At 41.0% G+C, this 23380-nt stretch overlaps 1 protein-coding gene across 1 annotated transcript; it reads left to right on the top strand.

Annotated features, from left to right (window-relative positions):
* Positions 1-9587: 9587 nt before the first annotated feature.
* PERCC1 (proline and glutamate rich with coiled coil 1) lies at positions 9588-21481 on the top strand. The gene is made up of 2 exons (XM_072600261.1): positions 9588-9825; positions 20399-21481. The coding sequence occupies exons 1-2, from the start codon at positions 9699-9701 to the stop codon at positions 21283-21285; spliced, it is 1014 nt and encodes a 337-aa protein (XP_072456362.1). The 5' UTR covers positions 9588-9698; the 3' UTR covers positions 21286-21481.
* The last annotated feature ends 1899 nt before the right edge of the window (positions 21482-23380 follow it).

Here is a 23380-nt window from a genome sequence, read left to right as displayed (position 1 = left end):
AACTCTGATGGACTCAGCACATTGTTTGAATGCCAAATGTGCATTTGCTTAAAAGACTGTTTTATGGAGAGCTCACACAAGGCAAGCACTCACACAGAGGTCAGAAGAAATGATACAAGGATACTCTTGAAATATCTTCTGAAGAACTTTGGAATCAATCATGGGAGACACTGGCAAGAGACTACCTAGGATAGAGTGCCTGCATCAAAGAAGTGCTGTACTCTATGAGGAAAACAGAATTGCAGTAGCTCAAAAGAACTGTGAGATACGCAAATTTAGAGACATCTCCACTTCAAATGTTTAATATATAGGCTATTTGAGCCTTCTGAGCTCATATTGTTTGGTCTGATCAGCTACAGTCAAACACACTGTACCCTGACCCCCAACATAGTGATGTCATTTTGGTCTTCTAGAATGGGTAGCAACCAACCAAACAACAACAGTGTCTAAGTAATTCACTGACTTTACTCTCTAAGAAGCTGTAACAGAAATTATTCAGATGGCCTTCCTTACCTTGCTATTTCTTCCAAAGAATACATTCTATGAGGAAATCCCTTTCTCTCTCTAAAAAGTCAGATCTTGAACTCTCATATTTAGGATTACTCACCAGACGCTTCCCTGGAGATCTCCTTTCTCTGACTAGAAGGTTAGGTTCTAGGATTGCATTGTCTAGGGAATTAAAATCTCCCTTCCCCAAGACAGAGTATTTACAAATATTGTCCATGAACTTCTCTTTTGGAGTAAGTGGCCAGGTACCTGTGTGCTTCTTCCATGCCTTTCCAGGAGTTCTATCCATGTCCTGGTTGCTGCTATCTCTTGAGTCTAGAAAATCCAATCTTAGGATCTCTCTCTCTCTCTCTCTGTCTGTCTCTGCCTCTGTCTCTTTCAGCAATCAGGGATAAATGACTTGCCCAGAGTCACACAGCTACAAACTGTCAAGTGTCTGAGGCCAGATTTGAACTCAGGTTCTTCTGATTCTAGGGCTGGTGCTCTATCCACTGCACCACCTAGCTGCCCCAGGATCTTTCTTAAAACACATTTCTATTTTTGCCATGTACTTCTACTAACAATCACTATCAAGTATTCATGATGGGAGGGAACTGTATTTAGATACAACCACCAGAATGCAACTAATTTTTGTCATATTCTAGTTTATTTTCTCAAAATCCAAGGGGGAAGGAAAGAAAAATATTAAATTGATCTGTTAGTTACTTTCATAGATTTTAGGGAGATATAGATCTTCGAACAAAAAAAATCTATTCTCTTGAGTTTGAGTCACCCAATCATCAGGAGTTCCTTGTGTCATATCAGCAAAGCACAAATGGCCAAGTTCACACTTCTTGGAGAAGTGTCTTCAGATACCTTAAAATAGAGCCCCCATTCACTGTAATCTACTCATCAAATTGATGAACCCTTCTTACACTTGTCTTAACCTTTGACAGATAGTACTATATAAGAATCAATCAAAGGAACAAGAGATATTAAAACTGGAAAGGGGAAGACTGGGGAGGGTGTGGATTTATTATTTTGAGATATTTGAAGGGCTGCCATATGAAAGAGGCAATAGACTTTTTTTTCCTGCTTGGCCCCAGAGAGACAACAACCAAGAATACCAGATGGAAATTACAGAGAAGTAGATTTGAGTTCAATGTAAAGAAAATTTCCTCACCAAAACAGCTATCCCCAAATGGAATGGTAACCCCTGAGTCTCCTTGCATCCCAAGGGAATTTCGCATTCAATGCAGCACAAGGAAAAAAGGCCCTATGTATTTCCTTGATGGGCAGCAGAGGGAGCTGTCACCATGGCTTCAGTGACCTGAACCCTTTGGAACCCAGGGACACATTAATACCTTTATTCTCCCAAGCATTTATCAAGCAAACACCTAATATGTGTCAGGCACTGTGTTGGGTACTTGAGATACAATGATAAAAATAAAACACCCCCTGCTGTCAAGGAAGGTACATTCTATAGGGGTAGACAACATGTGTACATCTTAATAAATTAAAAATATATGTGAAATAAAGACAAGGTAATTTGGTGGGGGAGGCAATGCCACCTGGGGGGGATCAGGAAAGGCCTCACGTAGGAGGTGGCATTTAAGTTGAGCTTTGAGGGAAGCAAGGAATTTTGAGATGTAGGTCAGTAGAAGTGTGTTGTAGGAATGGAAAATACTTTGTTTAAAGACATAAAGGTGGGAGATAGAATGTTGTATATAAGAAAGAGTAAGCTGCACATTTGGCTGGAGTACAGAGTACATGGTGGGGAGCAATGGGAAATCAGTGTGGAAAGAAAGATTGGAGCCAGATTTGAAGGGTTTTAAATGCAAAAGAGAGGAGTTTGTATTTGTTCTCAGATGCAATAGGGAGCCACTGAGGCTTCTTCAGCAGCAAGAGGACATGGCCAGATCTATGCTTTAGGAATATCAATTGAACAGCTGCTGGGATGTTGTATTAGAGAGGGAAGAGAATGGAATCAAGAAGGCCAATATGAAGGCCATCCTAATGAAGTAAGAGGCCTCAACATAGAGTTAACTGTGGAAGCAGAAAGAAGGGGACAGAGGTAAAGAATGTGGAGGTATGTGGCAGGACTTGGCAGCTGATTAGCTATGGTGCTTGAGGGAAGATGAAGAGCTAAGAATGTATCAGAGATTAATGTTTCAGAGATTATGAACCTGGGCAACTGAGAGAATGGTGAGGTCCTAGATAGAAATAGAAACGTTAGGAGTAAGGGTGGCTTTAGGGAGGAAAACAATGAGTGCTGTTTTGGATATACTGAATTTGAGATGCCCATGGGACATCCAGGTGGAGATATCCAGGAAGAATTGTCAATGGGGAATTAAGGCTCTGGAGAGAGAGATGTTTGGTTATTCAGATCTGGGAGTTATCTGTATAGGGATGATCACTGAGATAATGAGATTTGATGAAGGAAGGAAGGAAGTTTCCCTTCTACCTTTCCAACCCATTTTCCAGAGTCCTAGAAGGAAGTTTCCCTTCTACCTTTCCATCTCATTTTCCAGAGTCCTACCTGCAAATGGGGGAATATTGAATAATGTCTTGGCAGCTTTGAGCATCCCCTACTCATAGAGTCTGGTCTGTAGTTGTTTGTGACTTATACACATTGTCTCCCTCATTTAGAGTACGAGCTCCTTGAGGGCAGGGACTGTGTTGCTTTTTTTCTATTTGTTTTCCCATACTTAGCATATTGTTTGGTATATGGTGAGGGCTTAATAAATGCTTTTTAATTCATCCACTCATTCATTACTGAAGAAACCATATCTTTTGATCCCCTCTAAAGGCTGGCTTCTTTCTCTTTTTCTTTCTGTCTCTGTCTCTTTGTCTTTCTGTGTGTCTCTGTCCCCACCCCACTCCCATCTTCCCCTCTTCCCTCTTTCTCTTTCTCAGCAACTGGGACAAAGTGACTTGCCCAGGGTCACACAGCTAGTAAGTGTCAAGTGTCTATCAGATTTGAACTCAGATCCTCCTGCTTCCAGGGCTGGTGCTTTATCCACTTTGCCACTGAGCTGCCTCCCTCACATCTCTTGACATCAGTCTAGGAGGAGGAGTTGGCACACTTTTTTTCCCACTGTTCTACATGAAGAACTTCCTTCTGCCTTTAGTCACTCAGGAACCAGATATCCTCCTTTAAAATTCACCCCATCCTGTCCAGATCTTACAGTTGTAGAATACTATATAGGTTGCAAGATGATGTTGGGTTGATTAGTTTTGCTTAACTGTTTCTCTGTTAAAAGAGAGAGTTCATTGTGTGGGGGAGAGGGGGGGAGAGTATAATATCAGAAAATAAATGCAATGTAAGAACAAACAGCATGAAAAAAGAAAACAAAGTATCCAAAATAAGGAACGTGATCGCCCTGCTATTCATGCTGCTCAGATTATGCTAGAGTATTGTGTTTGGGGGTGGGGGAAGAAAGCCATTTAAAAAAATTTAATTAATTTGTTTTCAGTTTTCAACAATCACTTTCATTAGTTTTAAATTTTCTCCCTCTCCCTTCTCCCTTCTTCCCTGAGATGGCTGCAATCTTATATAGGTTCTACACATACATTCTTATTAAACACATTTTCACATTAGTTATGTTGCTAAGAAGAACTTAAATGAATGGGGGAAACCATGAGAAAAACCAAAAGAAAACAAAACATAAGACAAGAGAAAATAGTCTGCTTCATTCTGCATTTCAATTCCATAGTTCTTTCTCTGGATGTGAATGGCATTTTGCCTCAAGAGTGCTTGGTCCTTGTTTTAGGTCCTTGCATTGCTGTGAAGGGCTAAGCCTATGAGAAACAGTCCCCTCACACTGTGGCTGTTACTATGTATAATGTTCTCCTGGTTCTGCTCATTTCACTCAGCATCAGTTTAAATAAGTCTTTCCAGGTTTTTCTGAAATCTGCCTGTTGGTCATTTCTTATAGCACAATAGTATTCCATTACATTCATATGCCACAGCTGTTCAGCCATTCCCCAACTGACAGGCATTCCCTCGATTTCCAGTCCTTGGCCACCACAAAAAAGAGCTGCTATAAATATTTTCATTTGTGTGGGACCTTTTCCCATTTTTTACGACCTCTTTGGGATTCAGCCCTAGGAGCAATATTGCTGGGTCAAAGAGTATGCATATTTTTGTAATCCTTTGGGTACAGTTCCAAATTGCTCTCCAGAATGGCTGGATTAGCTCACAGCTCCACCAATAATAAATTAGTGTTCCAACTCTCCCACATCTTCTCCAACATTTATCATCTTTCTGTTTTGTCATGTTAGCCAATCTGATAGGTGTAATGGGGTACCTCAGAGTTGTTTTGATTTGCAGGAGAACACCATTTTTAAAGGATGTTGAGGAGTTTTCTCAGAGAAGGGCAACCAAGATGGCGGTAAACCTTATCCTTTGAACATTACCTAAAGGATAAATTGAACTGGTGATGTTTAGGTTGGAGAAAAGAAGACATGGGGGGAACATGATAATGGTCTGGAAGGAAAAAAAAAGAAAGGAAAAAAGGAAGAAAGAAATAAAAGAAAATCTGTAGAATTAGGGTTAGTTGGGTTAGAAGCAAACATTACTGAAAAAGGTACTTCCTCAATTAGAAGAACTGGGCAGGAATTCACTAATCGGAGGAGCCTGCAGGATCAAAGGCTTTGCCAGCATGAGAGAGTCTCCCAGGGTAGAGATGAAAAAGTAGTCTGGAGACTGAAAAATTAGATGGGCAATTTTGTTAAGTTCGTAATAATGAGGGAAGAAGAGAAAACAATTTTAAAAGGTCAAAAAAGATGGAGGGAATCATATGACAAAAAGTAGTCAACTCCTATGTTCTACTTGTAACTTCTCCATATCTGGAGAGAAAAATTTGTCCTTTTAGCATGGGTGACCTAAATGGAAGGCTTGTGGGAGGACATAGAAGAGGGTCAGGCAGAACAGTCAGGTGTGGATAAGATTTGATCTGTATAGTTGTGGTGAACATGCCTCTTGATGAGATCACAGATCTCATTTGGGTATTTAAGCCAAAATTGTTCACTTGTTACTCCTATTCTGGTTCTACTTCCATGTTCTGGGATAATTAATCAATAGAATGAATTGAGTCAAGGTGTATCAAATTGATATGATCAGAAAATATCTAGAGTTCCAATGGCAAGGTATTGGCAACTGTCTCCTTTCTGATCAGTACTGAGCTGCCTATAACAGAACATGACTTGGGGAAGGATGGGACAGTAGGGAAGGTAGCATTATAGAAGAGAATTCATAGATCTAGAGTTGGAATGGGTCTTATTGTTCAGTTGTATCTGACTCTTTGTGACCCCATTTGGAGTTTTTCTTGGCAAAGATAACCAGAGTGATTGACCATTTCCTTCTCAAGCTCATTTTACAGATGAGAAGTTGAGGCAGAGTTAAATGACTTGCCCAGGGTCACACAGCTAGTAAGTGTCTAAGGCCAGATTATGAGAAGACTCACAAAAATGAGTCTTCCTGACTTCAGGTTAGACACTCTATTCCCTGTGCCACCTAGTTAGAGGTTTTAAAAGTCATTTAATTCATTTTACAGGTAGGTAAGGAAACTGAGGCCAAAAGGGGCTTAGTGATTTACCCAATATCACCCACAGATGGCAAGCAGAAGAACCAGACTTTGAACCTAGGTCATGTGGTTCTAAATTCAGTGCTTTTTCTGCTGCAACATGCTGTGGTTCTATAAACTTAAGTTTGACCAGCCAGAGTAAGCCAGATAAATTGTAAAAAAGCCAAATAGTCCTAGCCCATATACTCCCAATTTAAAATGGTGAGACTTTTATTTGTGATTTCCAAGTCCCAGGTAGTCAAACACAATAGTTGTGCACAAGGATCTGTGCTTAATTGGTAAATGACTAGCTTTTGAGATGGTGCTCTACTGACAGGGAGAAGTGTTCAGAGCCTGACTTCATCTGGTCAAGTGGCGACTCATTGCTAAAATAAGTGGGCAGTTTGAAATAACAAAGTAATCCCCTCATTGGCTGTTGAGCCAGAGGAGCTATTGACTGGGACAGCCATAATGACTGATCACCGGCAGTGGCAGTAATGGATTGTAGCAGCAGTAAAAGGATCAATGACCCAATTTAAGCTAGTGAGGAAATAGAGTATTGAACTTTAGCATCCTGTGGGACCACTACCTAACTCCAGTGGCAGTAGCCAATGGGGCCATCACCAGAGCTTTGGATGTTACAACTGCTTCTGCTTTCAGTGACCAGAATGGGATGGTGGCTCCTGACTTTCCATTTAGGAGAATGGGTACCATATTATGATGTATTATCTCTTTTTCATTCTTTCTCCTCTTTTTCCTAATTGAGCAGAAGCTGATTCCAAAGTTGAGTCTGTTCTGTAATGTAATGGTCAACCCATGTGTAAAGTTACTTTTCTAATTTCTGTTTAAATGATTTGATTTTAGATTTCGGGGTAGACAAATCAAATTGCTCTAACCGTTGTCAGTTTATGTGTTGCATTTCTTGAGAAGAGGACCAGGACGGAGGGCTATGGAGGTAAAGCTGAGGGAACAGGAAGAAAGGAATGGAAGAAGCAACTACTATGAGTGAGGCATTGTGCCAAGCAATTTACAAATATTATTTCATTTTATTTTTACAAAAACTCTGGGAGATAGATGCTATTATTATTCTCATTTTACAACTAAGGAAACTGAGGTAGATAGAAGCTGACTTGCCCAGGTTCGTATAATTAATGAATATCTAAGTCTAAAATGGAACTCAGCTCTTCAGGCTCTACTCACTGTACCACCTAGCTCCTAAACAGTGTTTGGATATCAGTGTACAGAGATCCTGTAGAATGCACTCCCTCATCATTTCAGTTCCTCAGAATTCTTATCTTCTTTCAGGCTAAACTCCAAATCTATAGATCTTGCTCTAGTCTTTCTCTTGAGCTCCAGTCTGGCACAACCAAGTTCCTTTTGGACATTTTGAAATGGATCTTTCAGTCATCTCAACCTTTAAAAACAGAGCTCATTATCTTTCTCCCAAGACCTGCCCCACACCAAACTTCCCTATTTCTACTGGGGGCCACCACCATCCTTCCAGGCACCCAGGCTTGCAACTTTAGAGTCATCATCTACTCCTCAGTCTACCTCATCCAACATGTCCAATCCATTGACAAGGATTGTTGATTCTGCCCCCACAACCTATTCTTTACAAACATCTCTTCCTCTTCACTCACATGACTACCACCCTCCATTAAACCTTCATTACCTTTGGCTTAAATTATTCTAATAATTGTCTCTTACTTGGTCTCCATCCCTTAAGTCCCTCTCCTATCCAATCCATCCTCAATATATCTGCCAAATTGAGATTCCCAAATCTCAGGTCTGACCACATCATTCCCCTGCTCAAGAACCCCAGGAGCTCCCTTTTACCCCTAGAATAAACTACTATTTGGCATTCAGAGCCCTTCACAACCTGATTCCAATTTATCTTCTGAGCTTTATTATACATTATTCCCTTTCACACTCTCTTGTCTCTGTTTAAACTGACCTTCTTGCTGTTCCTTGGATACGACATTCTATCACCTGTCTCAGTGCCTTTGCAGAGGCCACTCGCCTGTGACTGGAATAAAATTTCTCTTCTCTTGCACCTCTTAGAACCCCTAATTTCCTTTAAATCTCAGCTTAAATGCTACTTTGTATATGAAGCCATTTTTGATGCCCTCACCTTGTAACACATCTCTACTTTGCATTTGTTTGTCTGCATTTTATTGTACACAAGTCTCCTCCAATAGAATTTCAGCTCCTCTAGAACAAGGAATGTTTCATTCTTGCTCTGGTGTCCCCAGTGCTTAGCACAGTGCTTTACCAAATGCTTGCTGATTGACTGGGGTCTGGGGTTGTTTTGTTTTGTTTGTGTCCCCAGAGCCTAGCCCAATACGTTGTACTTAGTAGGTACTGAATACATATTCAAAAGGACTGGCCACAATGGAGTTCTCTCTGGCACACTTGAAACTCTGGTCAGGGGGTGGGGAACTTGCAGCCTCAAGGTCACATGTGGCTTTCTAGGTCCTCAAGTGTGGCCTTTTGACTGAGTCCAAGTTTTACAGAACAAATCCTTTTATTAAGGGGTTTGTTATGTGACGTTTGGATTCAGTCAAAGAGTCACACTTGAGGACCTAAGGGGTCACATGCAGCCTCAGGCTGTAAGTTCCCCACCTCTGCTCTAGGTTCCTGAGTCCCAGCTGCCTTCAGGCCCACGTGTAGGGAAGAATTGTCACTAAATACATGAAAGAACATGAGATTTAGAATCAGGAGATGCATTCAAATTTCTACTCTTCCACTTGTTAATGTCTTACCCCATTTTGAGGCCTCAGTTTCCTCATCTGTAAAATGAGGTTGAATCAGATTAAATCCTATGAATGCTCAGAATAAAAGGGAACAGGAATTAGGGAGGCAAAGAGCTTGGATTCATGTGGAAATAAGTCTGCAGCTCAGCAATCATGATAAGGAATTTCAAAGACCAGGGGAGAACACCTAGATGTGGTCAATCTCTTTCCATGGGCTCCGAGCTCCAGAACAGGACAAAATGTCATCACCACTCATGTTCCTCAATGCATCAATCTATAATGAAGTATATTCTTGCCAAGAATCCAACCCCTTAAACCTAGGGAAGCCCCCTGTGGGCTGGTGGTGAATTGGGCCAGGACAGGTGAGTGAGAGGAGATTCAGAAATGGGACCTGACTTCCTCACCTTTCAATCCTGGGAAGCCCAGGCAGGGGAGGGAGGCATGTTCTGAGGGTCTGAAGTTAGCAGGGGCTTCTGCTAGGCAAGGAAGGCAAGCCTCCAGCTCTTTTTTTCCCTGGTTGGGTTGGTCCAGAGCCCAGGAAGCTCTGTCTGTCTGTTTACACAGAGAGACTGGATAAGCTTATGTTCTTTGGAGGAGGCCTACTCCAGGAGTCAAAATAGCATGAAATTTAATTTTACACCTATTTGACCAAGCTTGATTCAGGCTCCAATCAGAAGGGGAGATAAGGGCCCTCGGGACAAGTGTGCCAGGCAGCTGTGCAGCTGGAGCTGGAGTTTTAACAGGCGGCGGGACAGGGACAACACTCGAAGGTCCCCTGGCAGGCCAGCCATTAAGGTGAACCCTATCTTCCGCCCACACGGGTTTCTTTGCTGTAGTGTTCCCCGGTTGCTGGGCGCCAAAGCAAACTCAAGCTCTGTTTGCCAAGTCTACTATGACAATACAGCCACCAAATATTTGTCAGCCGCCAGTGCTGGGGCTGACTATAAATACTTCAGTCACAGGTGGAGGGCTGCTGCATTCACAGGAAGACCTGGGGGAGCCTGGCCTGATCTCTGAAGGTAAGAATTCCCAAGGGCCCCAGAAAGAAGAGCTATAGGAAGGGAAGGGAAGGGAAGGGAAGGGAAGGGAAGGGAAGGGAAGGGAAGGGAAGGGAAGGAAGGGGAGCCATTTCTACCTCCTCCTAGGCCTTGAAAGAGGCTATGTTTATTCATTCTATGCTGAGTAATGAGATCCCCTGACACACAACTCCAACAGAATGAGACTGGAAGTTGTTTATGATATTGTGTACCTATGTTGTGAAACTCAGAGGAGTGGAGTGCAGGAACCAAAAGGCAGCCCCCTCTACCTTTCTTTCCCAGTGCATATATAAATACCCTTTCCTTTCACAGGGAATAAGGATAAATGTCTATCTGGTGTTCAGGGGACAGTAGGAGAATCAATCTTTCCTCTGTATAGCATCCAAAGGGATCTGAAATAGAAAGATAATATACTTGGAACCAGAGGATTTGATTTAAGATACTTCCTATGTCACCTTAGACAAATAACTTCCCCTCTTTGGGTCTCAGTTTCTGAATCTATAAAATGGGACACCAGGGTTTGACTCAGTTTCTGAATCTGTAAAAGCTTGTGGGGGATGGGGTGCAGCATTTTATAATACAAAGAACACTGGACTTGAAGTCAGAAGACCCGGGTTCAAATTTTGGCTCTATTACCCAATTATCCTTGGGTAACATTGGACCTCAAAGTCCACATCCATAAAAATAAGGGATTTGGATCTTTCCAACTTTAAATCTATGATTCTACTATTTCTAAGATCCCTTCCAATTGAAATCTAAAATCCTCTTCCTTAATCTCTGTTAGTTATTAATCATAGAATTCTAGTGTTGGAATAATTTCTATTTCTGGACAGCAGAAGTTGGGGGCAGGGGTGGGAGGCATGTGGACTTGAAGAGACCACAGGACGTAGAAGATTAAGATGCACAGACTTGCCAAAAAGAAGAAAGCATCCCATTCCTTGGACCTGATTGGGGCATACTTCCTCAAACTAAGTCAGGGCAAAGGAATTTTTGAGATATGAAGCAGGGCACAGAGGATTATAATCTTTACTCTCTAAGAGAGGTTATTCCCACAACAAACTACACAGCAGCTGGTTGAGTACAGCTATAAACCTACTCAGTGAATGGAAATTCATCAGTGACCAAGTGTCAGCCTAGAATAGCCATCCATTGAAGATTTGTACCTGAGAGTCCCAGATTAACCTACTAATATCTATTGATGCCCATATCAGGCTGGCCCAGCCTGTTCTTTCCAAGGGCACAAGCTATGGACAACTGCAATCCTGGTTCTGCATTCCCATTCCCCAATACTCCTTGCTGCCAATGTTGAGGTTTGAAGATTTCCCAGATGTGAGTCATTGTTCTTTGTTCATAAGTAGGTAGAACCACAAAACCATAGACTCTTGAAGGGTCCTCAGAAGTCCATCTAGTCCAACCCTTCCCAGAAAACAAGGATTTCCTTCATAATTTCACTGACAAATGGTTATGTACCCTTTGCTTGGAGAAATCCAATGATGAAGAGCTCACTGCGTCCCAAGGCAGCTCACTTCAATTTGGGACAGTCTTCTCTTAATATTGAGTGGAAATTTGCCTATCAGCAATTTCCCCCTGTTGGTCCCATCCTTGCCTTCTAGGGCTAAGTAGAAGAAGTCTAAACTCCCTTCCACCTCAAAACCCCCAGATACTTAAAGACTGCAGTGATGTTCCCTTAGTCTTTTCTCCCCTAGGCTAAATATCCCCAATTCCTTCAAATGTTTTTATATTATAAGCTCTCCATAGAATCTTGATATAAAACAGAGGTTCTTAATCTTTCTTGTGTCATGGACTCCTTTTGGCAATCTCATAAAGCCTAGGGACTCCTCAGAATCATGTTATTGCATAAATAAAATACATAAAATTATTAAAGAAACTAATTACATTGAAATAAATATGTAATTTTTCTACATCCAAATTTATAGAGCCCCCAAAATCTAGGGACCCTCCAGTTAAGAACTAAATATAAAAGGTATTATAATATCTCTAAGGCCCCTGACAGCACCAGGGTTCTGTGAAAAGAATTAAATGGAAAGTAGTGTGCTATTTCAGGACTATTTCAAAATTTCCATTTTCTTTTAAAACCAAGCAGTAAAAACTTCCATGTAGCAGTAGAGGTTTTCTAAAAATAATTTTGAGTATACAAGTTATAAGGTTTGAAAGTTTCATAAATGATTTTAAAGATGCATTAGCATCTTAGGTTGTATGTATGTGAGACTTTTAAATATATTTTGTTTTATTTTTCTTTGTTCTACAGGTTCTATTTAAATTATACTTTATGTCAATCATGTGTGTGTGTGTGTGTGTGTGTGTGCCATTTCATTTTTAAAAAGAACTGAAAATATCAAAAGAAAGAAATGGGAAAGGTTTTCTTCCAGGCTATTTAGTAGCTAATAATAGTCATCAGTATAGACACAGATAATAGCACTAAAAGGCCTGCAAAGCATTTTATAAATATTTTCTCATTTTATCCTTACAACCACTCTGAGAGGTAGGTGCTATTATTATATTCATTTTACAGAGGAGGATACTGAGGCAGACAGAGGTTACATGACCTGTTCAGGGTCACACTGCTAGTCAGTATCTAAGGCAGGTTTTGATCTCAAGTCTTCCTGACTCCAGACCCAGTGCTCAATCCATTGTATGCCCTAGCTACCACTTATTTAAATAAGTCTCAAACATCACCTACAAATCCTACAACACAATTTTTGTATTGCCTACATCTGGACCTGAGGGCTCCACCTCTCCCCACACTCAGTCTGTTGGAAGGAATGACAGATTCAACAAGTCTGTCTGGCTTCAGGTGCTAACCCCATTGTAGCCATCACGTAGGTTTGATTTCCTTTCTGCCCTCATCCTCTCTCCCTCTCTCCCTCCCTGGGGGTACCTCAGTCTCTGACTAGCTCCCTGGGAAGCAGTTGGGATAAACAAAAAGTACATTTAAGACTGGGAGGCCAAAGACCAGGACCCTCAATCCAGTCTCTCCATCACCTAACTCATGATCAAGCAGGTTAGAGAAATGTTTGGCAAAGTTATAAGAAAGAAAGAAGGTATGAGGTATAAGAAAGAATGTCAGGGGTATTTTCCTATAGCTTTGGGGATTCTCATTTTGTCAGGGAAGTGGAAATAATACCTCTAACCCTCTCCCTCTCCCTTTAATGTCATGATGAGCATAAAGGAACTTTAACTTTGCAAGAACAAAAAACAGGTGCTCTGGCTCACTGCGGGGATCTGAGGAAGCACATTTGAGTCTGAACTATAAAAGCAATAAGCTATAAAAATGGTGAAAAAAATCTCCTCTATATAGAGCTATAAGGTTTCCTCACAACAATCCTGTAAAGTCTGTGGCGCAAGAACCGTTACCTCCAACTTATAGGTCGGGGAACTGAGGCTCAGAGAGGTGAAATGATTTGCCCAGGATCACTCAAGCCAGTAAGTGCTAGAGCCAGCATATGAACCAAGGCAGCACTCTTTTCATTACACTAAGTCATAGAAGGAAGTGCCAACCTGGCTGTAGACTGGGCACCACAGAATTCTCCAGAGGGATGCTTTGAGAGTTTGAACGTCTTGAAATCTGTTCCATTGCTCAGCTATTGGTCAAGTGCTGAAGCATCTCTTCTCTTTAATCTGAGACCTTCTTAGCTTTATAGAATCAAAGGGCAGCAAGAACCCTATCCTATCCCCCACATTTTGTGGAAGAGAAAAGCTAAGAACCTGTAGGTGGAAAGAAGGAACTTCCCTAATCATATAGTAAGTGGGAGGGACTAGATTTGAATCCAGCTCTTTAGACTCCACATTAAGTATGCCATTGCTGCAATCATGCTGTCAAGGAGACTGGGTTTCTTCTTTTAATCTTCATTTTTTAAAAATGCAAATTCTACCACTGAAAGTTCCTTGAGGATTCCAAAGGCTCTTTATGTGACTATGGACTTCAGGGATAATTGTTACTTGTTTTAAAACAACTTTTATTGATACATTCATTTTTATATCACCTACAATTTTCAAAGTCTTCCTTCTACCTCCCCTTCCAAAAATAAAAAAGAGGGGAGAAACAATAAAACTAACCAACTCAGCAACATACTCTGACCACATGAAATGGTCCTCATACATAGTTCTCATACATCTGCAAAGAAGGATGGGGAGCTGCCATCTCATACCTCTTCTGTGGTACCAAGCTTAGTCATTATAATTTCATAATATTCAAATCTGATTGTTTTGTTCTTTCCATCTACATTGTTATAATCATTGTGCATGCTGTCTTCTTACTTTTACTTACTTTGATTTGCATCAGTTCATGTCTTTCCATACTTCTCTGTATTCATCAACCTCACTGTTTCTTACAGGATAGTAATATTCCATTATATTCATAAGCCAAGCTATTTAGCCATTTGCCCATCACGAGGCATCTTTTTTGCTTCTGGTTTTTTTTTATTAATATAAAAAGTGCAGCCATAAAAATTTTGGTACATGTAGGACCTTTCATTTCATCACTGACCCATTTGGGGTATATACTTCACATGAAGATCTCTGGAGCAAATGAAACAGGCATTTTAGTCTCTCAGCTTACATTTTTCTAGGCTTCCTGGGATGATTGGACCAATTTACAACTCCACTAGTGTGCCAGTCTTCCCACAGTTCTTCCAGTGTTGACTCTTCAGCTCTTTTGTGATCTTTGCCAACTTGCTGGTTCTGAGGTAAAACTTCAGAGTTGTTTTGATTTACATTTCTTTATAATCTAATGACTGGAAGAATTTTCTTTACTTTGAAGTTGGTAGTTTGCAGTTCTTTTGAGAACTATTAGTTCATACTTTTTGACCACTTATTTATTAGAGAATGACTTTTGGTATCACTTGTTAGTCGTCTATCTATTTAAGAAATTAAGTCCTCTGAGATATTTTATATAAAGACTTTCCTCCAATCTACTGAATTTTTGTTCATTCAAAAAGCTTTTCAACTTCATGTAACTGAAATTTTTTCCCCATCTTTTGTTATTACCTTTATCCCTTGTTTGATTAAGAAGTCATCCCTTAACCATAGCTTTGAAAGATACCTGATCTGGTTGTCTTCTTTGTGTGTATGATTAGTATTCAGGTCATCTCTCTATTGTGAGTTTATTTTGCTAAATAAGGTGTTGGTCTAAAATTCTTCCAGGTTGCTTCCAGTTTTCAAACAATTCTCATTAAGTAGGAAGTTCTTCCTGAGGTAATTTATATTTTCAGGTTTAATTGAATACTGGGTTTTTGAATTCAATTATTTTTAATTCCTCCTTATCTCATCAGTTCCTCTAATCACCTTCTCTATTTTTTTAACCAATAGTAAATAGTTTTAATGAATATTACTTTGTCATATTATTTGAGGACTGATTGCTTTGCTCCCTTCCATCGTACTTATTTTTGTGGGTCTTTGATTTTTTTTTTTTTTTTGGTTCCTCCAAATGAATTTTACTGTTTTGTCCAGATGAACATCAATTCTTATTGCCCAGTGGAAATGACATGGGCTAAATCTGCAGGGGCCCCAAGATATATAGTAGGAACTCTTTTTTTTAAAGCATTAACTTGACCTTGTTGTGGTTGTTATTTTGTATCTATAATAGAGTGAAGAAGAGGTTCTAGAATTCTATTTCTTTCAGTTCACTGATAGCTTGGATTCTAGATAAATAAGATGTGCCTATATTTGTGCATAGTCTGAGTGTTTTGTAGTAATTGGCTACCATAATACTATCTTGCCCTGTGGGTCCAACAAAACCTAACTCCCATGCACTCAGGGTACCTGAAACAATGATGCCCTCTAGTTCTGTAGCATATTAACCAGCATTTATTACTTATAATAATCTATGATTACATGGATAAATAACTCAAAGGTCCCCTAATCCAACCTCAAGAAGTAACTTAGGCAAGGTCACACAGGTAGTGTCAGAAGTGGAATTAGAACCAAGCTTCTTCACTTTCAAAGTCAACGATCTTTCCAGAGTCACTGAATCCAGAGAAACAGAATGCTAGGCTAACCACCCTGCAAGGTGGAGGTGGGAAGAAACTTAGTACCCATAGAAGCAATATGACAAATTAAAGAAAATTCACCAAGTATGGGTCAAGTAATAAAACAGTTTCTGTCCTCAGGGAGTTTATAGTCTACTGAGAGGTTATATTCTGCAGCACAACATCTACTTGGAGAAATAAATAAATGTATAACTTGTGGAGAGGGACAGAGGGAGGTAAGGGGGGAGGAAGGGCGCAATACCAACTCGGAAGTGGGATCTGAGCTGTACTTCGTACAATTGGATGAGAGATGTTCCGGTGGAGTTTTGTGATGGTACAGTTGAGTCTGGATCTAATGAATGAATGGAATGATTATGGAATGATATTGGTCAGAACAATAGGTTGACTATACTTCTTGAGGGCTTTTCCACTGATACAATAATCTCTTCTTCTCATAGTTACCCTGGAAGGTGGGAATGGAGCTAGTCCTTTCCTCCTGCCAATAAACCAGGACCACAAATAGGACACAAATGTTCTTAAGTCATCCTGATACTCAAAAATCTTCAAGAATTCCTTACTACCTCTAGAATAAAATGTAAATTCCTTAGAATTAATTTTAAAGCCTTTCACAATCTGGTTCCCATCTACCTTTCCAGGCTTAGTTCCTTGTTTTTTCCTTTGAAAATTTTCCTTTCCAGTAAAGTTGACTCCTGTTTCCTATACCTTCCATTCCATCTCCCTCCGATGTGCCTTTGCACAAGCAGACCCTCACATCTGAAATGCACTTCCTCCTCATTCGTGCCTCATAAAAATATCTAGTTTCTTTCAAGGCACGCCTCAAGTGACTTCTCGCATTTCCTGATGCTCATAGTTGTTAATGCTCTCTCTGTCTCGATCTCTCTGTCTCTCTTTCTCTTAAAATTACTTTGTATTTTAATGCATATACTTTATGTGCTCTCTTACTTATGTAACCGTAATTTAAATAGCCTGTCTCGTGGGGAGTTTGGATATTGTTACTGTAGCAACATCAAACTAAGTTTTCAAAGATCGATGTTGCTGGCATTAACAGAATAACAAATAATACAAAGATATATCTAACTATTTCAACAATGTATCAACCATGAGAAAGATGGCTGCCAGAATCTCCTCTAAACATCAGCTATAACTGCTGACCTCTTACCCCATATCGCAAAAACCAGAGAATCAGGAAGTGAACCCAACTGGAAGAACGAAATAATAGAGCCAAAGTGAAGTTTGGGAGTAAAGAGGAGGGTAGTATAAAAAGAACACATAGTACATCCCCTAGGAACCAAATCCTTCCAGATTCTATAAAGCATTTTGTCCCACCAAACCATCACCATCCTAGAAATGGTAGCTAGCAGCTGCTATGACTTCTGATAGATTTTCAGCTCTTTATGTGGAATTTTCAGATTTTAGGAACTTAGGAACTTTACCAGAGACAGAGAGGGAACTGCTCCCAATATGCAAGTATTCCATTGACAAAAAGGAATGGTTGGAAGTCCTTTATTGTCAAATTCAAGTCTGTTCGAAGCTTCTTTAGTGCCCTTTTTATCCTGGGCAGATGTCACAGAGACTCTCTTTATTGAAGAGCCATAAATGTCATTTATTTTGATGCCATAAAACCATTATGTGATGAAGGGGATGCTCCCAAACACTCAAAGAGACAGATGACCATAAAACCGCTCTCTGTCTCTGTCTCTCTCTTTCTCTCCAGCCTTAAATTTTGTATCCATCCAACCACCCATTCATCCATCTAGCTAGAATTTGTTAAGCACAGATCACATTCTACTTATATCATATTTTTAATATGAGCTCTCAATTAAAAAAAAGTTTTGCTGATGCTGTTTTCTTTTTGTTTTATATCACGGTCATTTCCTAATGGCTTGCTCTCCCCGACATAAGCCTCCATTGTAATAAATTCAGTCAAACAAAACAAATCAACATATTCAGCCTTAACTTCTCATCCAAGCTCCGAGCTACATCTTCACTTGCCTCTTCGATATTCCATAAATTGGACTCATTACCTTCTCCCCATACCCATAACAATATACCCATTGGTCAGTGGTAGTACCATCCTTCTCCTAGTCATATGGCACAACACCTTGACTTCTCCCAATCTTGCTTCTCAAGATCAGTTTTTTCCTTCCTTCTTTAATAATGAATAGGTACAATCTTCTAAGATTTGACAGATGTTTCACATATATTATCCCATTTGGCCCTCATGACAACTCTGTGAGGTAGGACCCCCAGGTGTTGGTATTCTCATTTTTCAATTGAATTGAGGTTCAGAGAAGTTTAATGACCTGCCAATTATTATGCATAGAGCACCCCTCTATAAAATAAAGGAAGTGGACCAGGAGATCATAGCTTTGCAAATTTTTTTTAAAAAAATAAAATTTTGCTTTTCCTTTTCTTTATTTCCTTTAGTTTTCAATATTCACTTTTATAAGATTTTGAATTCCAAATTGTTTTTCTCCCTTCCTCCATCCCCTTTCCCATCTCCATTTGATTTTGAACAACAAAACATTCCTTACACATAGCAGAAAACCTAAAAGGAGGATTTTATATGAAACTATGAATCTCCTTTTCATATTGTTTTTAATATGTAACAAATTTTTTTATTTCAAAGCTTTTCTGTTTGTCTCTACCCCCTTCTGGACTTGATTATATTATCTTCTATATACTTTTTAAAAATGGTACAATGGCCCTCTTTTTTTCAGTCATAATGGCTGACTCCTTTTACCTAACCTTTACACCCTACTTAAAAACTGAGAGAAAAAACTCCTTGTAACCAATGCGCTAAGTGAAGCCACATAGTGTCCATGTCCAAAAATGTATGCTGTTGCACCTCTTATCTGTTGCTAGTCAGGAGCTGCAACATGCTTCACCATGACTGCTCTGCAGACATGGCTGTTCATGGCATTGAGCAAAGTTTTGAAGTTCTTCAAAGTTATTCTTCTCTACAAGGTTGTTATCCTTATATAAATTGTTTTGTTTCTGTTTACTTCACTCTGCCTCTGTTCATACCACCCAGTATTCTCTGAAATAATTTCTTTCATTATTTCTTATAATACCATAATATTCCATTACATATATAAATCACGATTTGTTCAGCCATTCCCCAGTTGTCTAAGAGAGCAGAGGACAGCTAGGTGACACAGTGAATAGAGTGTTGGGGTTGGAGTCAGGAAAACTCCTCTTTTTGAGTTCAAATCTGGCCTCAGACAATTGTTAGGTGACCTTGGGCGAATCACTTAACTGCTTGCCTCAGTTTCCTCATCTGTAAAATGATCTGTAGAAGGAATGGCAAACCACTCCAGTATCTATGCCAAGAAAAACCCAAATGGAGTCATGAAGAATCAGACATGGCTGAACAACAACAGTCCAAGTTCTTTCCTCTCCTTTCCTATCCCCCAAGCTCTTATAATTCCTCCTTCAGGATCAAAGTTTGTTTCTTGTGACTAAATTCCAAATCATCCTTTCTTTTTGTCACACCTCTCCCTCCCTATCCCCACTTACTTCTCTGTTGAGTTTAACATTTCTACAACAACCTATGTATATGTGTCCAATTCTCCTTTACCCATTTCAGATAAGAGTAAGGTTTTCTAGATTATCTCTAAGGTTTGTTTTAGGACTAAGAGCCTGAAGTTCCTGAGAAAGATTACGTGTACACTGCCCAGACCAGTCTTTAAAAACACAACTTTCATGCATCACGTCATTCCCTGACCTGATAACTTTCACAGTCTCTCTACTTCTAACAGGATAAAATCCTTAGCCTGGGACTTACAATCTTTCCTCAACTTACCTTTTCAACTTACCTTATCTCCTACCACTCTCCACCATGAATCCCCTTGGCCCACTCTGAATAGCTTTATTACCATTTTCCCTTAGTCATTCTTAATTCTGGCTTTGCATCTGTATTCATACTTCACCCTTAGGTTAGAAGGCCCATTCCTTCCCCTTTTCCAAATCTTATTCATCCATTAGTGCCCAGCTTAAATTCCACCTCCTCTAGCAAGACTTCCCTGACCACTCAAGCCAATGCAACTCTTTCCTTCCTCTGATCTTCTGCTTTTATTAGCATTTAAGCATATGCTTTCTTGTACAGCATTTGTATTATAGAAATGTGTGTTTGTTTCTATATCCCTTGTCACACTGTAAGTTCTATGAGAGCAAGGGCCTTTATGAAATAAAAGTAGTTTTTATCTCTTCCAGTGTCCCCCTGCTCTGCCAATGTATGTTAAATTGAAGCTAGACCAAGAGAGTTATGGACGGCGGGATGGGGAAGTGATGACAGTGAGGAAGCAAAAGGCCGAAATGAATCTTACATCTCATTTCTGGTCATGGAGAGGTTATTGTTTGAACTAGGTATTGAAGGATGGGTTCGGTTGATGGACAGAGATGAAGGGGAGGGTATTCTAGGGGAAACTGCCTGAATAAAGATACAGAGGTAGCTCAATGAACTAAGTTGCTCAAACATGACATTGTCAAATCAATTGACTCAGTCTCTGTCTACTTCTCTTCCCCTGCCTTCTCTTACCAATCAGGTAACATCTGCAGCCTTAGAAGACTCCTAAGCTCAAGAGAGGAGATGGCTGCTGGAGTGATCAGAAATTTATGTGACTTTAGACTGCAGGCCCCCTTCCACCAACCATTCTTATCTACTACTGGCCACCGAGACCCAGACTTCCCTGAAACCTCTGAAGAGGAGGAGGAGGAAGATGGTGAAGAGGAAGAAGATGGGGAAAAACAGATGGAGGACCTAGAGCTGGCAGGGGGTAGTCCAGGATGCCAGAAGTCGGACCAGGAGCTAGTGAACGGTCCCGCCAGGTCAAGCCCAAGTAGCACTGAGACGACTTTGCAACTCCTCCGCTTCTCTGAGCTCATCAGCTGTGACATCCAGAAATACTTTGGCCAGAAGACAAAAGACAATGATCCAGATGCCTGCAACATTTATGAGGACAGCCACCCACCTGGTAAATCTGCAAGGGAGCTCTACTATGCAGATTTGATGCATATTGTCCAGAGTGGGGACCAGGAGGATGAGGACACTGACATTGTTGGTCTCTCCAGGGGCTTTGATTGCCAGGCCAGGTTCACCTCCAGCAGAGAGAGGTCTCAGAAGCTGGGGCCTCTGGTTGAGCTCTTTGAATATGGCCTCTGTCAATACTCTAGGCAGAGGGTGTCTGACAGCAGGAGGCTGAGGCTTGAAAAGAAGTATGGCCATATCACCCCAATGCACAAAAGGAAGCTGCCACAGTCCTTCTGGAAGGAGCCAGTTCCCAGCTCCTTATGTCTCCTCAACACCAGCACGCCTGACTTCAGTGACCTGCTTGCTAACTGGACATCAGATGTGGCCCAGGAGCTCCACAGTGTGGGAGGTCGGGAGCTGGGCAGACATGCCCTAGAGATGGATCAGTTAGAGGAGGCATAAGCCATAGTTGGCAGAGGTGCTTTGCCTTCTCACAGAGACAGGACTTAGAAGAGAGGCCAGGCTTCCCTCCTGGACCAGGCACTGAAAGAATCAAGTTCAATGGCAGGTGGAGAATTCCTTCCTCTCCCTCTCTTCTTACTATTATTAATACTTTCATCTCTATCCTCATTTATTAAAAGAGAGTCCCAAACTCCAATGAGTTATGTGTCCTACTGCCAGGAAGATGTTTCTATAACCAAGTCTCCCTGCTGCCTGACTCTCAGCTGGGTCCTAGGGATCCATTAGCCTTAACTTGTACTACTTTTCCACAATGATTAGTTTCAGTTCACTTTCCCAGTCATTTAGGTAAAACTTTAGGGTTGATGATGGAGGGACAGTCCTGACTGCCTCCCAAAGCAAGCACTCTCACTAGCACCTGTTATACTTCTGTGGGGGCAGCCATATCCCTTGTTCCCTCTTCCCACAAGGAAGAAAATTCCTGGCTTTAGGATCTTTAGGAATGGTATCAGGGTTGACAAGAGCTTCTGGACCTCTTAAAGAAGGTGCTACCTCAAGCTCCTTTAAGAGTTTCTCCCAAGAACAGGCAGCAAGGCAGGAGTGACACTGGGAGGGGGGGGTGCTCTCTCAGGGAGGCAGGAAGAAAAGGGTGATGTGTTGATTAAATGAACAAACATTGTCTATTTGCTCATGAGATAACAGCTGGAGAATCTCCTCCCCTGTGTTCTCTGCAGGGTTTAAAGGGCATCTTGCAGAATACTGGGAATACAGGGGCTCTCTGGGGTCCCTTCAATTTTCAGCTGAGCAGATTTCCCAGTTGTGCCTTGTATCCAGCATTCAGGCATTTTTCCCGGAGGCCCTGAAGAGGTAGGATCCTGTGTGAGGTAGAAGCAGCTTTTAGAGCCATCATAAGTGACTCCTGAGCCACTTGCAGGGTTAGGAAAGAAAAAAGGATCCTAAAGTATCCTAAACCATACAACTCTTAGCCCCATTGGTTAGATTTAGCTGCTCCTGTGTCAACCTGGCTTGCCCATGAAGGGAGTTCTCCATGACTCACCCTATCCTGAGGCAAAAGGCTGTGGGGACCTGGGTGTCTTAAGTTATAGTCATTCTGGTCCCTAGGAGTGGCAGATGGGAAGTCACATGGCAAGAAGTCATGCCTAGGGTCCAGCTTCCTGTGATCCAAAGGCTAAACAGGATAACCCTAGGTCTGTGACCTGCTTGTTTATTGGCACACTAGCTAATTCCAAATAGTATGGGTTTCTCCTGCATTCTGTGTCTTGGGTGAGCAGGCAGGGGACAAGCCTGTCAGGCTTTCAGTAGCCTACATTAGAATAGTTTCTTAGAAAGATCTTGGACTTGACCTTAGTTTAGTAAGTCAGACTTTTTCACCAGATGCTTGGGCTGAGAGTGAGGAATGTGAAGACCCTTCTTCCCTGGGGTCTTCAAGTAGTACCAATGGTGCAAACTGGGCTGTATTAAGGATTCTCCTTTCCCATGTATGAGGTGAGGGAAAGCTGCTGTCCTGTGACCTCACTAGTCCAACAGAATCCTGCTTCACTCTGTAGAGAACTCTCTAAGAGTCTGAATGTCTCCAGTTGCTCATGACCTCGGTGATACTTCCCCAGCCCTCACCCCAATCCTGGAAATTCTATTTTTGTTTTTCCACCACCTCAGACCTCTCTACTCTGACTCTTCAAGGCATGACTTGCCTTGCCAGAAGGAATCAATCTCTTTAGAAAAGGCAAAAAGCTGACTGATGTCATTAAGCTACTGCTAGTTCTCCTGAACTATGGACCTGGTGGGAGTTATGTCCTCCAGAACTAGTTGTTCATTCTTTTTAAATTATAGTTTTAATTAAATATCTATTTTAATAGGTAGATGCAGACCACCTAGCTCCCTCCCTGCAAGGAATGGAGAGAGATGCACATTCCCACTAAAACCCCAGGGCATAGTAGTTGGCCCAAGTATTTTGATCACCATTGAGTCATCCATTCTCCCAAATAAATGAGATTTCTAGTCAATTCCAGAGCAAGTAGGTGGTACAGTGGATAGAGTACTGAACCTGGAGGCAGGAAGTCCTGAGTTCAAATCCAAC

Source organism: Notamacropus eugenii, chromosome 1 (assembly GCF_028372415.1).
Source record: "Notamacropus eugenii isolate mMacEug1 chromosome 1, mMacEug1.pri_v2, whole genome shotgun sequence".
Lineage (NCBI taxonomy): Eukaryota > Metazoa > Chordata > Mammalia > Diprotodontia > Macropodidae > Notamacropus > Notamacropus eugenii.
The sequence above is the reverse complement of the archived record's forward strand: the minus strand, read 5'-3'. Positions and strand labels throughout refer to the sequence as shown.

What these genes read in the sequence shown, in the direction of transcription:
- PERCC1 (XM_072600261.1), top strand. Translation starts at nt 9,699, where the DNA reads ATGACAATACAGCCACCAAATATTTGTCAGCCGCCAGTGCTGGGGCTG. An exon ending in GCCTGGCCTGATCTCTGAAG is followed by an intron (nt 9,826 to 20,398) that starts GTAAGAATTCCC and finishes CTTACCAATCAG; the next exon opens with GTAACATCTGCAGCCTTAGA.